Source organism: Magnolia sinica, chromosome 15 (assembly GCF_029962835.1).
Source record: "Magnolia sinica isolate HGM2019 chromosome 15, MsV1, whole genome shotgun sequence".
Taxonomy (NCBI): Eukaryota; Viridiplantae; Streptophyta; class Magnoliopsida; order Magnoliales; family Magnoliaceae; genus Magnolia; species Magnolia sinica.
In genome coordinates, this window is record NC_080587.1 from 14,427,086 (window position 1) to 14,443,640 (window position 16,555).

The 16,555-nt window shown below is 41.3% G+C and overlaps 1 protein-coding gene across 1 annotated transcript; it reads right to left on the minus strand.

The window, feature by feature from the left end:
* Positions 1 to 15,384: 15,384 nt before the first annotated feature.
* LOC131226822 (uncharacterized) lies at positions 15,385 to 16,111 on the minus strand. Its single transcript, XM_058222545.1, has 2 exons — positions 15,542 to 16,111; positions 15,385 to 15,438 (listed from the first exon to the last, which is right to left on the minus strand). Exons 1-2 carry the CDS (start codon positions 16,109 to 16,111, stop codon positions 15,385 to 15,387), a joined length of 624 nt encoding a protein of 207 aa, XP_058078528.1.
* Positions 16,112 to 16,555: the final 444 nt, after the last annotated feature.

Below are 16,555 nucleotides of genomic sequence, written 5' to 3' on the forward strand. Positions count from 1 at the left end.
TTTTGAGGTGTCTTCTGAATGAGCCTCAACTGGCCGTGGGCTATAGTGGGCCTAACATTTTGGCCTTTTGTCAGGCTAAGCTCGCAGTTCAGCTGAATATTAAATAGGACGGGTTAAGCCAAGTTTGATAATTTTCTTATAGCGGATAGCTTGAGGTTGGACTAAGCCCATTTATGTTTTATATTGGTTGGACATGTGCCCATATCTCATACACAATCACTATATGTGCTAGACACGCTCATGATTTTTTACCTGATTAATTACATGGGTTGATTGCTCCTGGTCCCAAACATGCATCCATGGTACAGACACACATGCATGTTAAATTTGACTATCAAAATCTTGGGCGTCATAGCGAATGGAGAAAATACACATTGATAACCATCCAATTGAAGATCATCAATGACGGATCGCTATTGAGAAAAATGATGGACGAGCAAAATTGTATGGTTTAGATTATGTGCTTATGTGATTTGCAGGCTATCTCTTATCACATATAGCCTCTATAAAGGTTAAAAAAATACAATGACTAAGTTGCCACGTTATAATGCATTGAGGAAAATGCACATGGGCCATTAAATCAAAATCTAAAGAATAAAAAGAAATAGGCTAAAGCCTCAACACAAGAAAGGGAAAAAAGAAGAAGAAGAAAGAAAATGTAAAAATAGAAAGAATAATAAAAACACATCCACATTGGGTGACTAGAAAAGACACCCACACCTCAATTAGGATAGCCCATACTTAAAAAAGGGATAAAAACCACCCACACCTCAAGCCAGGACAAAAACTACCACCTTGGCCATAAAAAAGAGCACCTACAAGAAAATAAGACTATCTACTGCAAAACAAAAAGTATGCATTAGGTCCATCATAAGAAATATAAGGATAACTAGAAGCTCCCGCTCTCTGCATTCCAGACAGTGGCCTCTTTTTTTTTATTTACTAAGACATTTATGTAATCTGATCATTATATATTCTTGGAGACATGTTCTAAAAAATGCCCATGGATCCAAACCGTCCAATTTGTATGGCACTGATCTGATGCAAAGTTCATTTATCAATGTGAACATTTTAAGGTAGCCTAGCGAGGGGAAGTTAAGGATGGTACAGATCTATGATTTGACCATCCATGTATCTAAAAGTACCAGACATTTAAAAGTGGTCATGTCTCAAGGCCTATTGGGTAGCACATGGCTCAGTGATCTAAACCATTAATATTTTAAGCCCCGACCATTTATGGATCCTGGATGGATGAAGTGGTACACCAGTCCCAATCTATTGTACATTCCACTAAGTTTCGATCTATGATGGGTCCACAAGTTTTCGATCCAATAAATGCATACAAACGTCTGAAAAATCAAAATATATATTGTGGAGCTGAAAGCAAGTAATTCAGTTGAACTTTTTAGGGTGACTAGAGGTGTCAATGGGCCAGGCCTGGCCCAGCCCAACCTTAAGATGCCACACAAGCCTGTTAGCATAGGAGGTTTTTCCTATTTCTCCAACTGTTCCTGATCGATCCACTGATCAAGTGGGGCACACTTGCACAAGTAACAGACATTTTGGAGGAATCAAACTAACGGTGGGGATTAAAATGGCATATTTGTGAAATATAATACATGTGCATATATATAAAGTTGAGCCCAGCTGGGCTAGGTTGGTCCTAGTTGGGCTTCCTTGACTTGTGCTCGACCCTAACCTGAGCAATGATAGGGACATGCATGCGAAGCCAACGCCTGGCCTCAGGCCAATCAGGTAGGTCCAAGCCCAGCCCAAAGCTGTAGGGTTGGGGTTGCAGATGCGGCAGGCTACCTGGCCCATTGGCACCCTTCAGTAATATTTAATATTTTAAGACTTTAAAAAGTAGAATTAAGGCTAGTGTGGTGGCTTATATTTGGTATGAATTAGAAATCAAATTACAATTGCCATGGAATTGATGTGCATTAAAATCTCTATGGAATCAACGTGAATAGTCACTAATTGAAATGCATTAGAATTTTGTATTATATTCATATGAACTTAAATTTGATTATGTAAATCAACTTTAATACCTTATATTTGTGTATGAGAGAATTTGAGTATAAACAAAATCAAATCACTCATTTGCCATTGTGCATGGAGGTATTCAAAATACACATTTTAGGTGTGTTTTGAAATTTACTCATTTTTACTAAAGTATATATTTTAATGGACTTATTAAATTATTTTGTCAAATGTCAAATTCATCATAAACGGATATTAAAGGTAATTTAGTATGAATATGCTAAAGAATTCCTATATACATTTCAAACACAAGCTCCCAAAACACACATCAGCTAGCATGAAGCCTGCATGGCTCAAGCCCAACATGACCCAAACACTTCCACTAACAAAATGGTCCAGACACGTCTTTCTTAAATCATGGCCCATTGATTTTGGTCCCACTGAATAAGTGATCCATAATTGATATAAAGTAATATTCATCTATTGCTTCAACCTAGAATGATATAAGTGGGACCCATCATGAACACAGGTAAGGCCCCACCGTCTCTCCCATATCATCATACTTAGCCATCCAATTGAAGGCTGTGGAAATGGACATGTACAACCATCAATATATCTTGCGGTCAGGATCACCTAATGAGGGAGATTTTCCGCTGGAGAATGACGGGAGACCCTTGACCCGACTATGTGGGGCCTACTATGATGTATGTGTTTTATCCACGCTGTCCATCCATTTGAACAAGACCACATTATAGGAAATAGTGGGGATTGAAGTCAAAACATTGGAAACTTGGGCCACAGATTTTTTTGATCAAGCTGATATTCGTGTTTTCTCTTCATCCAAGTCTGTGTGACCTTACTAACAGTTGGAAAATAAAAATCATGGTGGGCCCTAGGAAATTGTCAACGGTGGGTGTCATTATCTCCACTATTGCCTATGTTGTGGTCCACTTGAGCTTTGGATCTTCCTCATTTTGTGCTCATGCCCTAAAATGATCCAGCAAAATAGATGGACAGCATGGATAAGACACGCACATCGCAGCATGGATAAATGACAGAGTAGGTCACCAGGGCAATCCGCTTCCTTTTCTTTCAGCCAACATGTACGTCTGTGCAGTCTCCGATCTGTGCAAAAGGTAGGCCATACAATGATTCACCAGTTGAATCCACTCATCAAGCTGGAGAAACCTACAAAATCAATGGATACGGTTGGGCTGACCGAATGAGTGAATCGACCTGATTTTCTACGGAGTAATCATCGTGGTGTGGCCCACCATACACGGATCGTATATACACATGTGAGACGTTGGCTGGAAAGAAGATCGGCTCCCCTTTTTCCGTACCTCCCACGCATGTGATGGGACTGGAATTTTTCTAGATGACCTCCAACATACCCTGGAAAACAACCAGGTCTATGAGTTTTACCATTCCTTATATGTAAAATCCAACCCGTAAGTTAAAAAAAGACTATGAGCTACAACGATGGGAATATGTAAAATTTCTCACAACACTGATAAGTGGTGTGGCCCACATTATCTTTTTATAGGATGAATCTGAATCATAATATTTCTGTTTCCCCTTCATCAACCTCCCTATGACCTTTAAATACTTTGAATGGCAAATAAACATGACAGTCAGCCATCAGATTCCAGTGGTGGATGTGATTATCTCCACCATTTCCTAGGGTGTGGTCCACTTGAACTTTGTACCTACATTCTTTTTGGGCTCATGCTTAAAATGCACGGGCAAAACAAGATGAATGATATAGATAAAACACAAACATTTAAATCACAGCACATAGTCATACCAGCAGGACGCAAATTACTTGTGGCTACTGCCATAGTAAGTTTCTGTGGTTGCAAGCTATGTGAGCCCATAAAGATGCCCACGATAAATCCATTCCATCAGTCAACTTCGCAGGATTACAATAGAACAAGAGTCCAAAAATCAGGTAGATGCAAAATTTAGGTGGGCCATAACACATGACACAATAGGACAAGAGTCCAAAAGTTCAGGTAAATTCAAAAGGCAGGTGGGCCATGCCATATGAAACAGTGAGAATGAAAATTTACTGAGTCATAGGCATGAATATTTTCTTGATACAAAACTTCCTGTGGCCCCACAAAGTTTTCAAGGATTGGTGTTCAGTATGTGTTGTTTAGTGTAGTACTGCAGCTAACTTGAGACTTAGATTTGCTTCATTTTAGATTATTTGCTATTATTTTCTTGAGAAACTGATGGATTGAGTGCATCCCTATCTAGCTATACATGAAATGTTCTTTATTTTGGAGATGACTTCAAAGTATGTGACACCTGTAAACAAGAATCTTCTGCAGTAAGTACCTGTAAATTGCATGCAAGCATGTGTCACCTGCAAGGTAGAACCTACTGCAGGGCAAGTAGAATTAATGATGTTAGTGCTGATTTTGATATTGCTAGCGTGCAAGTACGTCATAAGTTTCCCACCTTTCTGATCTTATAATACAAAGAAATGACTTTAAATTAAATTATTCAATCCACTCCAACATCTCAAATAAACAAAAGAAAACTAGTGCGGATGACTATCAAAAAAAAAAAAAAACAAAACAAAAAAACAAAAGCCATCATAAAAATAAACAATCAAATGGCTATCATATATATATATATTTCTAACAAGTAATAGCATATGATGAATATAAAGATGAAACAATGTAAAGCACATGAGAAAGAGAGAATATATGGGAAAAAATATCTACAACATGAGAGAATACAGCTATATAACGTGAAAGTTTGAAGTCCCAGCTACAATACTCAATCGTGTGTAAAGGGTGATATCTATTTCTCAAAACTTCAAAATAATAACTTCTTAAAAAACAAAAATCACATTGAGAACAACTTATTGGAAGATTACATAAATTACCTGTCATTAAAATTTAATTTTTAGTCTATATATTTTTTATGCATCAAATACTAAGGGCTTTTTGGTAGGGTTTTCAAGACTGAGGCCATTTGTATGTACTTTCACAAGATAAGTTTTTGCAAAGGGGTTCATGTGCCTCGCATTCAATATCTTGATGAAAAATAATTTTTAGCACCTATTTTGTTGAGCGAGTGATGGATTAGGGTTTGCAAAAGTATATTCAAAATAGGATTTGGCTCAAAACACTGTTTGCGCATCAAATGGCCCTTTTGATGATGTTCAAATGGGCTAGAGTGGGCTTGACATCTAGGCCTCTTGATAGGCCAAGCCTGCATATTGGGTTGAATGATAGATAAGTGGGGTCAAGCCAAGTTTGATAATTTTATTATAGTGGCCTAGCTTGAGGTTGGATTAGGCCCATTCATGTTTTATGTTGGGTGAACATGGGCCCATGTCTCGGACACAATCACCATATGTGCCAGATACTTTCAATAATTTTTTACCTGATTAGTTATATAGGCCAATCGCTATTGGGCCCAAAGTGCATCCACAAACATGCATGCACATGCACATGAAATTTCGACTATCAAAATCTTAGGCCTTATACATAGCAAATGGAGAAAATATATATTGATAACCATCCAATTGAAGATCATCAGAAATGGACAAGCAAAATGATATGGTTACTATCTGACTTGGTTGATTTGCAGGCCATCCTTCATCCATAACCAGTCCCCTATAAAAGAAAAAAAAAAACCATGGCTGAGCTACTACAATATAGTGTCTTTCAAACATTGGCCTCTTCCTTTTTATTCGCCATCACATAGATGCGATTGTTATGGTCATTTGATCACAATGTCTCCTTGGAAACTTATTATTTAAATGTCACTGGTTCCATACCGTCCAATTTGTATGGCTCTGATCTGATGGAAAGTTCATTTATCGGTGTGAACATTTTAAGGTAGCCATAAGATAGGTTCGTATCTATGATCTCGAGGGCTACTGGTCCAAAAGTTTATCCAGTGGCAAGTGGAGCACATGGTTCAGTGATCTAAACCATTGATATTTTTGGCCCCACCATTCATTGATCCTAGATGGATGTAGTTCGACCCATGGTACACCAATCACTATCTATTGTACGTTCCACCAAATTCGATCCATGGTGGGATCCACAGATTTCCCATCGAATAAATACATAGCAAGGTCTCAAAGGTCAAAATATTTATTGGGAAGTTGAAAGACGAATTCAGTTGCACTTTGTAGGGGCCTAGCCCAGCCTGAAACCCAAGACCTGAGTCGTAACCCTGGACCAAGCCCGGTTGGCACGGAAGCCCAACCCTAAGGTTGAAAAAATTGGTTGGGTCCATGCCCAACCCGCCCCAACTCAAAAAGATAATTTCTTGCTAGATAAAATTGGTTGGGCCCATGCCCAACCCAATCCTGCCCGCCCAACTCAGAAAGATTTCTCACTTGACTGTTCCTAATATATATCCATTGATCAAGTGAGGTACGCTTGCACAAGCAATACATAATTTAGAGGAACAAAACCAATGTTGGGGATTAAAATGGCATATTTGTGCAATATAATACATGTACATATAAACTCTTGTCGTCCTGAGCTTGGCTGGGCCTAGTTGATCGGGCTTCTTTAACTTGAACACAAGCCTAACTTTAACATTGACTAGGCTATGCATGCAAGACCCAAGCCTTGGCCTCGGGCCAAGCAAGTAGGTCTAAGCCCAACCCAAAGCTATGTTGGGCTCGGTGGATTGGGCAGGCTACCCAACCCATTGCCACCCTTAAGAGTAACCTCTAAGAGCCAGTAATATTTAATATTTCAAGGCTTAAAAAACAGTACTAGGGCTCGTTTGGTACCCTATATTTATATAATATGAATTAGAATCCATATCACAATTACTATGGTATCGATATGGATTACAATCCCGATGGAATTCATATGAATTAGAATCTTCAATCGTGTTTAACAACCACTAATTAGAATGCCTTAAAATGTTGTAGTATATTGATAAGAATCTGAATTTGATTAAGTAAATAAGCTTTAATACCCTAAGTTAGGAATCATTTGAGTGCATTTGAGAGGATTTGAGTGTAAACATAATTAAATCACTTGTTCGGCAAGGTGCATTTGGACATAAATGGAATAAGAGGCAGTTGGAATACTCACTTTTGGTGTGTTTTGAAATTTTAGAGTTTTTTTTTTTTTTTTGTTTTGTTTTTTTTTTTTTTTTCGTTTTTTTGTCTTTTTAAAAAGATTTGGATGTATTTGGATTAAATGCATCTTTGGCTCTCTTTATTAAAGGCACTTGAGTTGCATGTCTAAGAAAGGTGTCGCTAGGATGCTTATTTGCTATACATGTTGCATGTTGATGATATCCCAAAATGATTCAGCTACAAGTTGCAACACTAAAATCATACTAATAGAATGATCTGAACTGTCTAAACATTGACCATCTAAATAGGCAGTTAAAAGACATAGGCAAGTTGCTCGTACGTGCTCCTTGCTTTTGTCGCTCACCCAAGGCTTGAAATTTCTTCATTTTGGGCCAAGTAATATATTTTCTATGATTATTAAAATCATTCTGTCAAATATAACATATATAGCCTAATTTGGGATATTAAAGCTGATTTGGTTAATCAAATTAATGACTTACGAATATCCTAAAGAATTCTAATGCATTCTAATACAAGCTCCCAAAATACACATAGCTCACCTCAAGCTAACATGGCCCAACCCCAACATGACCCAAACACTAATTCTAACAAAATGGTCTGGACCGTGTTTCTTAAATTATGGCCATTGATTTTGGGTATAAAGTATTATTCACCTATTGCTTAACCTAAAATAATACAAGTGAAGCCTACCTTTGGGATCTAAGCCTTTCAACCGGTCGGCCCACCATGAACACAGGTCATGCCCCACTCTCTCTCCCTTATCATCATACCTATCAATCATACCTAGCAATCATTTTGAAGGCTTTGCAAATGGATACGTACAACCATCAATCCTTAGTTCATGGGAAATTTATTGTGTGGCCAGGATTTCCCTAACGAGGGAGACTTTCTGCTGGATAAATGATCACGTACAGCAGCTGTAAGTAAACTTTCACATTGCCATTTCTTTTGGACTGTGATTGCTCGGAGACAAAGTGAGGCCGCCCACCGTGATGTATGCATATTTATCTGTGCTGTCCATCCATTTTGCCAGATCATTTTAGGGTGTTATCCTAAAAATGAGGCAAATCCAAAGCTCAAGTGGACCACACCATAGGAAACAATGGGGATTGAATGCCCATCATATTAGAAACATCCTTGGACCAAAACTTTTGGATCAGGCTGATATTTGTGTTTTCCCTTCATCCAGGTCAATGTGACCTTAAGAACATGTTGGATGGCAAATAGAAATCATGGTGGTCCTTGGTAAGTTTTCAACCATGAGTGTCAGTGTCTCCATTGTTACCTGTGGTGTGGTCCACTTGAGCTATGCATCTGCCTCATTTTTGTCCTCATGCCGTGAAATGATCTGGCAAAATAGATGGACAGTATTGATAAAATACACACATCATAGTGAACCGCATAGAGTTAGGTCACCAGACAATCCACCTCCATTTCTTTCCAGCCAACACGTACTATCAATGCAAAAGGTGGGCCTCACACAATGATGATCACCAGTTGGATCCACCCGTAAAGTGGGACAAACCTTCAAAATCAACGGATACGGTGGGGCTGACCAAATGAGTGAATGAACCTGATTTTCTACGAGTAGTCATTGTGGGACACGCTACCAAATTGCAAATTTGCGACGGACCAGGTCCGTCACAAAATGAAATTAATGACGGACTTGATCCGTCGCATAGTCCATCGCTGTTTGTCGTAGCAAACCTTACATGAATAGTATATACACATTTGACACGTTAGCTGGAAAAAAATCTCATCTTTTTTGTTCCATACCTCCATGCATGTGATGTGACTGGATTTGTCCGGATGGCCACTGACACTGGACAAGGTCTATTAGGTTTACCATGTTTTATATGTATTAGGATTCCTTGTGTTAAAAACTCATGTGGACCATACCAATGGTGACTAAACTTTCTACCAAAACTAGTAAGTGGTGTGGCCCATCTTAAATTTTTATAGGAAGTTAAAATTGATATTTTTGTTTTTCCTTCATTTATGTTTATGCTGTGTTTGTTTGGAAAATAGATCAAGGTGGAGCCCACCTGAATCATGAATAGTGCAGATTTTTAGACCCTATGCAGGATGTTGCATCTGATGTTCAAAGTGGATTTTATATACACATCGCGGTGGGAAAAACATGAATGGGTTAACAAACTAGACCGTAAATAGCTTATTTACACAGGAGACCGAAATTTGGTGAGCAATGGCAAGAGGGAAAGACAAATAAAGGGAGGAAATTGTTTCCTTTTTCCATGGCCAATTGAAGTTTTGGATCAGGGTTAAATTTAGGCCCCTAAGGGTTTCATGGGTTGTTGCATCATGTGGACGATCCAGATTTTGGGCATATAATGGGAGATGAGTTTTAAAAAAGTTATCATCGGAACTAATGAGAATTTATGCGTAGGGTGATAGCATCCCGTAAGGTCGAGCGCTGTCAGATTGCTAGCTGTTGGATGGAGACATTTTGCATCCATGACTATTGTTCGCAAACCCTGTTAGAATGGTGTCCCAAGACGTAAAGCTCTGCTTGGGCATTTTCTCAAACAGATGGTAATCATTGTCCACTGAACCATATTTGGAGTACATATTTAAGATCTTGTAAAAATGTTTGTCAAAAAAAAATAAATTATGATGATGATGTGTTATCCAGATGCAAGTGCTCATGATATAAAACAGAAACCATACAAAAAAAAAAAAAAAAACAGAGGCCTTATCTATAATGTTCAATCTGAGGTCTGCACTGCATGGGAGTAGGGAATGAGAGAGAGAGAGAGAGAGAGAGAGAGAGAGAGAGAGAGAGAGAGGCGGGACGTGGCTGGTGGTAGGGATTGAGGGAGAGGGAGGGCTACACAGGGGTGTGGCTGGTGGTAGGGATTGAGGAAGAGAGAAGGGTTGCACATGGATGTAGCTGCTGGTAGGAATCTAGCGAGATAGAAAGAGAGAAAGAGGGTGCACGGCTAGGGCTTCAAAGGGGGAGAAAAACCCTATTTACATGGCCATGTATATGCTCAGCCACAATGAAACTGATATAACTGGTTTCTCTCCTTCAACATGCGTTAGAGCATCAGCTGTTGGATGCAAAATGTCTCCAACCGACGGCCAACAATTTGACTGCGATCGACCTTATGGGATGCTACAGTAAGGTCGAGCATATAGTACCTTCTCTCTCTCTCTCTCTCTCTCTCTCTCTCTCTATATATATATATATATATATATATATGATTGCACAGTTTTTAACGGGGCTTCTCAATCTCTTTTGCTCTTTAGAAGACTTTTATTATGGAGAAAATGATGGACAAGCAAAATGATATGGTTACTATCTGACTTGGTTGATTTGCAGGCCATCGTTCATCCATAACCAGTCCCCTATAAAAGAAAAAAAAAAAAAACCATGGCTGAGCTACTACAATATAGTGTCTTTCAAACATTGGCCTCTTCCTTTTTATTCGCCTTGACATCGATGCGATTGTTATGGTCACTTGATCACAATGTCTCCTTGGAAACTTATTATTTAAATGTCACTGGTTCCAAACCGTCCAATTTGTATGGCTCTGATCTGATGGAAAGTTCATTTATCGGTGTGAACATTTTAAGGTAGCCATGAGATAGGTTCGTATCTATGATCTCGAGGGCTACCAGTCCAAAAGTTTATCCAGTGGCAAGTGGAGCACATGGTTCAGTGATCTAAACCATTGATATTTTTGGCCCCACCATTCATTGATCCTAGATGGATGTAGTTAGACCCATGGTACACCAATCACTATCTATTGTACGTTCCACCAAATTCGATCCATGGTGGGATCCACAGATTTCCCATCGAATAAATACATAGCAAGGTCTCCAAAGTCAAAATATTTATTGGGAAGTTGAAAGACGAATTCAGTTGCACTTTGTAGGGGCCTAGCCCAGCCTGAAACCCAAGACCTGAGTCGTAACCCTGGACCAAGCCCGGTTGGCACGGAAGCCCAACCCTAAGGTTGAAAAAATTGGTTGGGTCCAAGCCCAACCCGCCCCAACTCAAAAAGACAATTTCTCGCTAGAAAAAATTGGTTTGGCCCATGCCCTACCCAATCCTGCCTGCCCAACTCAGAAAGATTTCTCACTTGACTGTTCCTAATATATATCCATTGATCAAGTAAGGTACGCAATACATAATTTAGAGGAACAAAACCAATGGTGGGGATTAAAATGGCATATTTGTGCACTATAATACATGTATGTATAAACTCTGGTCGTCCTGGGCTCGGCTGGGCCTAGTCGGGCTTCTTTGAATTGAGCACAAGCCTAACCTTAACATTGACCAGGCTATGCATGCAAGACCCAAGCCTTGGCCTTGGGCCAAGCAAGTAGGTCTAAGCCCAACCCAAAGCTATGTTGGGCTCGGTGGATTGGGCAGGCGACCCAACCCATTGCCACCCTTAAGAGTAACCTCTAAGAGCCAGTAATATTTAATATTTCAAGGCTCAAAAAACAGTACTAGGGCTCGTTTTGGTAGCCTATATTTATATAATATGAATTAGAATCCATATCACAATTACTATGGTATCGATATGATATTACAATCCCAATGGAATTCATATGAATTAGAATCTTCAATCGTGTTTAACAACCACTAATTAGAATGCATTAAAATGTTGTAGTACGTGTGTGTGTGTGTGTGTGTGTGTGTGTGTGTGTGTGTGTGTGTAAGAACTGGGAATTTCATATATCGAATTAACAGAGTAACTACAGCCTGACGCTTAGTGCGGGCCTGAGAAATCAAACCTGACCATAAACAAAACCAAACCCACAAAGAAAAGGAAACCCCAAAGGACCCAAGCACCCTATAGAGGGAACAGCCCAGGCCTAAGATGACAAAAAATACCCTATAGACATTCGGGCCTCTGCAGGAAAAAAAAGGAACCTGAGAGAAGCCTAGCATAAGAAGAGAAGCTGAAAAAGACCCCAAGCTAATGCAAATCTAACCACTATGGGAGGAAAGCCGAACTACTCCCTGACCCAGCCTATCCAGGAAAAGGCCGCCTCTCACATGCCTAGGGAGGAGTGAATAGTGAAGAAAGAATGAGGAAACCTGACACTCACTTCCCATACGGGCCATACCATCTGCTGGGCCATTACCTTCTCGATAAATGTGCCCAAAACTAATCCGACCAAAAGCTCTCCAACGCAGAATTCTTTCTATCTAATAGGCCCATTTTCATGAGGGGCACGTGATGCCATTAAGAAAATCAATCACCAGCTTTGAGTCTAACTCTACCATAATCTGGGGTATCCGTAAACTGAAACAGAAAGCGATCCCGTCATGAATTGCATGAAGCTCCACATATGTGTTGGAAGCAAGCCCATAGCCTTCTGAAAATGCGAACATAAACTCCCCGTCATGATTCCTGCAAACGCTGCCACCCCCAGTCGGCCCCAGGTTTCCCCTAGCCGAGCCATCTGTGTTAAGCTTGGCCCAACCCTTGCTAGGTTTCACCCACTTGACGATTGAATGGGGGGGACGGGGGCGGGGAGAAACTGAGATCCCCAAAAACGCATGAGCAGAACTGGAGGGGGCGGGTACAACAATTCAGGGCCACACTGAACTAGCGAGGATATCCACCATTTCACCTTGAACACAATCCCATCAACCTGCATATCCTTGCCTTCAAATCTAGCTAGGTTCCTAGACTTCTAGATCTCCCACAAGATGAGAGAGGGGGAGATCCTGCGAATCGGGGATAAATGTTGGTGTAGACCTGCAGAGATCCACCATAGATCTAGGGTCTCAAGGATGGGCAAGTTAGAGGCGAAAGGGACACTGAGGGCCTGCCAAAAACCTTCCAAACGGCTGAGGCTGTTTCGCTGGAGAAGAAAATATGATGTAGAGTTTCAATGCTGTGTCCTGCAGGTGCAACTCCATTGCAGCAGACACACTTGAAATCCAGAGATATGCCACGCCCTTGCACGGCTGCATCAGTTGGAATCGTCCTCTGCAGGATGCGTTAGACAAAAATAGATACTTTGGGTGGGAGTTTCTCATGCCAGACTCACCTCGACCAGGCCTTGCGTGAGAAGGGAGGCCTGCTGAGATCCCACACTGACTTGACGGAGAAATCACCTGAAGCAGAAAGAGGCCAGATACAACAATCAGGTCTTTCCGATAGACAGAAGCCCCCCTGAAATATAAAATCTATAACATACTGAGGGAGGAAGGCAAATGCAGATGAAGGCGGAAGAGGCCCATTCAACCCAATCACGTGATTTACTGGGGTCGTAAGCAGAGAATCAGGGACAAGAGAAGAGGAAAGGTTGACAAGGGGACCCAAACCTAACCAATTATCAGTCCAAAATCTACAGGAGCCGCTTCCAATTTGCCAGCAAACATTGCAGTCCAGAATAGGCATTAACACATGAATTTTCTTCCAAATGGGAGATGCAAATGCTAGCAGGTTGACAGGACTTGGTGAAGGCTGATGTGGCTTGTATTTTACCACTATGAATTTCTTTCATAGGCTATTTCCATCTTGGAACTTAGCTGACCAGCCCAACTTAAGCCAGAGGGCCTTCATGAAATCCGACAGTCTTCTAACCCCGACGCCACCTTCAGCTCTAGGCAAACCGACTTGCTGCCAGTTCTTCCAAAGCAATTTCTTCTTTCCCTCGGACCAGCCCTAAAGGAAGTTGGAAAAATGGCGTTCCAAAGTTCTGAGGACAGTAGAAGGGATGAGAGTTGCAGCCATGGAGTGAACTGGAATGCTACCAAGCACATGCTTGATCAGATTAGCCTGCCAGCCCGAGAGAGAAAATGCGCTTGCCACCCACCTATCTGGTTCTCTATCTTTTGAATAAGAGGAATAAATGCAAACAATTTCAATCTACCAAAAGCCAAAGGCACACCCAGGTAAGACATTCCTGAAGGGCATTGAGAGATGCCTAGCAATCTTTCGATTCTCCTGGCCTTGACAGGAGGAAGCTTAGCTGACATTGATGAATATGAGAGTATCATCAGCATACAAAAGATGGGAGATAATCGGGCAACCCCTTCTGAGCTTAAAAGGAGCACATTTACCTTGGTCAATCATACCTCGGTTGAGAGCTTCTGCAGCAAGAATAAAAAGACTGGGGGAGAGCAGATCTCCTTGCCGAATACCTCTCAAAGATTTGAAGAACCCCGATGCTTCACCGTTGATGAGAATCGAGAACCAAGCATTACTCCAACAATTTTTCGCCATCTCAACCCAAGAAAGGCTGAAACCAAACTTCAATAACACTCGCTTCAAGAAATTCTAGTCCAGCCTATCGTTGGCTTTCTCCATGTCGAGTTTTATCACTACATTTCCCCCACGAACTTTCCTGTTTAGGTCTCTAACAATTTCCTGCGCAAGAGCGATACTCTCCGCCATTGATCTGCCCTTGACAAATGCGCCTTGCTCTGGCGAGATTAGTAAAGGAAGCAACATATTCAGCCTACCTGCAATGATGCCGGATATTATCTTATATATACAATTGCACAGGCTTATAGGCCTGTAATCTGAGGAGGAGGGGGCCGAATTCTTTGGAATAAGACAAATGAGAGAAGCTGACATGGCCCTAGGGAAATCACCTCCTTGAAAAATATGCGTGGCTGCTTTGAGAAGATCATTACTGACTATTTCCAAGCATGAGGAGAAAAAACTGGCTGAAAATCCATCCGGTCTAGGTGCAGCATCTTTGGGGATGCTCTTGATTGTCCTATGAACTTCTAAGAGCATGGGAAGGGCCAAAAGGCTATCATTCATCTCCTGAGACACGACAGAGGGGGTAGGGGCCAGTATAGATTCATCAATCTGAACAATACCAATAAAAAACTGGCTCTCAAAATGGCTGCAAGCAGCCTCTTTAATGTCTGCCAGCTCTTCCAAGATGCTACCCGAGTCCAGTTTAATAGATCTGATAGCTGCTCTTCTCTGTTTTTCTTTTGCTGAAGCATGAAATAGCTTGGTGTTTCTATCGCCTTCCGCTAGCCAACTATTTTTGGCTTTTTGTTTCCAAAAAATTTCCTCCAACATCTCCACCCTCTTGAGATTTTCCATAGCTGTCACAAGCTGGAGTTGAGAGGAGCTGGCCAAAACGTCGTCTGGCTGTGAATTTTGCAATTGTGCCTCTAAGGTTGACACATTTAGTTTAGCTGATCTAACCAAGACGAAAACATTCCCAAAACTCTCCTTATTCCAAACCTTTAGGGCCGGGCCCTTTTCACCTCCTTTAGCTTTAGAATCAGGTTGAACATAGGGTGGGGAGAGGCAACTGAGTCCCATGCAGCTTGTACAACGTGCAGAAAGTCTTCATGGTGGGTTCACATCTGCTGAAATCTGAAAGGCTTCGGACCCGAAGGGACGCTGCGGGGGAGGGCCAACAACAGAGGCGCGTGATCACATAGAATGAGGGAAAAGCAGAGGCCCAAGAAGCATTGATAAGGACCCTGTCGAGCCAAGCCCATACTTTAGAAGCACCAGCTTGATTGTTGCACCATGTAAATCTAGGACCCACAAAACCTACATCCATTAGGCCGACATCATTAATTGCAGCAACAAGCTCTTCAGAGCTTGGACTGGACTGATGGGACCTGCTCCTTCTTTCAGAAGTATCTGTCACTGCATTAAAATCTCCGCTTACTGCCCACATACCCTGCAAGGACCTAGAAAGAACTGATAATTCCTGCCATAACAATGTTCTACGATATCTGTCACAGCTAGCGTACACAAATGTGAGATACATAGGAGATGTGAATTGCTGAAAATTAACTGCAAGGGTCAGGGACTGAGAGGAAGAAACAATAATTGATGCGGAAATATGATTTTGGTAGAACAACCAAATCTTATCACCTTCAGCCACATTGGATAAAGAGTGGAAACCGAGTTTTAGACCGGTTTTGACTCTCTTTTCATCGGCAATCATAGGTTCTAAAATGACAACGATCCAAGACTTGTGAGAATTGATAAGCCTTGTAGCAGTTCTGATGGAACGCTGATTTCCAATACCCCGAATATTCCAAACGAGAATACTATCCATGCTCCGGTCTCCCCTGAAACTGTAGTCTCTATCTTGGGCCTCTCAACCAGGGCGCGTTTGGGTCTTGGATGCCTCTGCCTGAGAATTGATAGTGATGTTGGCTGGAAACTGAAGCTAATGGCACGCCCTCTTCAGTGACATTCAGCTGGACAAGGGATTGAAGAGGGGTTGATCTACCTTCAGGCGACTCTCCTGCCTGCAGCGATATCCTATCTTCCTCAGGGCTCGCATATCGAGCCCTATTGAACTAAGGGGACAGATAAACCCCTAATCCAGAACTAAGATTGTGCGTCTCCATTGCAACCTGAGATGGAATGAGGTTAAGTTACTAGGGAAGGGGGGTGATGCTTGATGATAGGAGATTTAGGAGCTTCGAAAGAGGTTTGTGGGGTGAGGTTGGCGAGAGATATGGGACAATTTCCAATCCCTGGAGAGAAGCTGAGG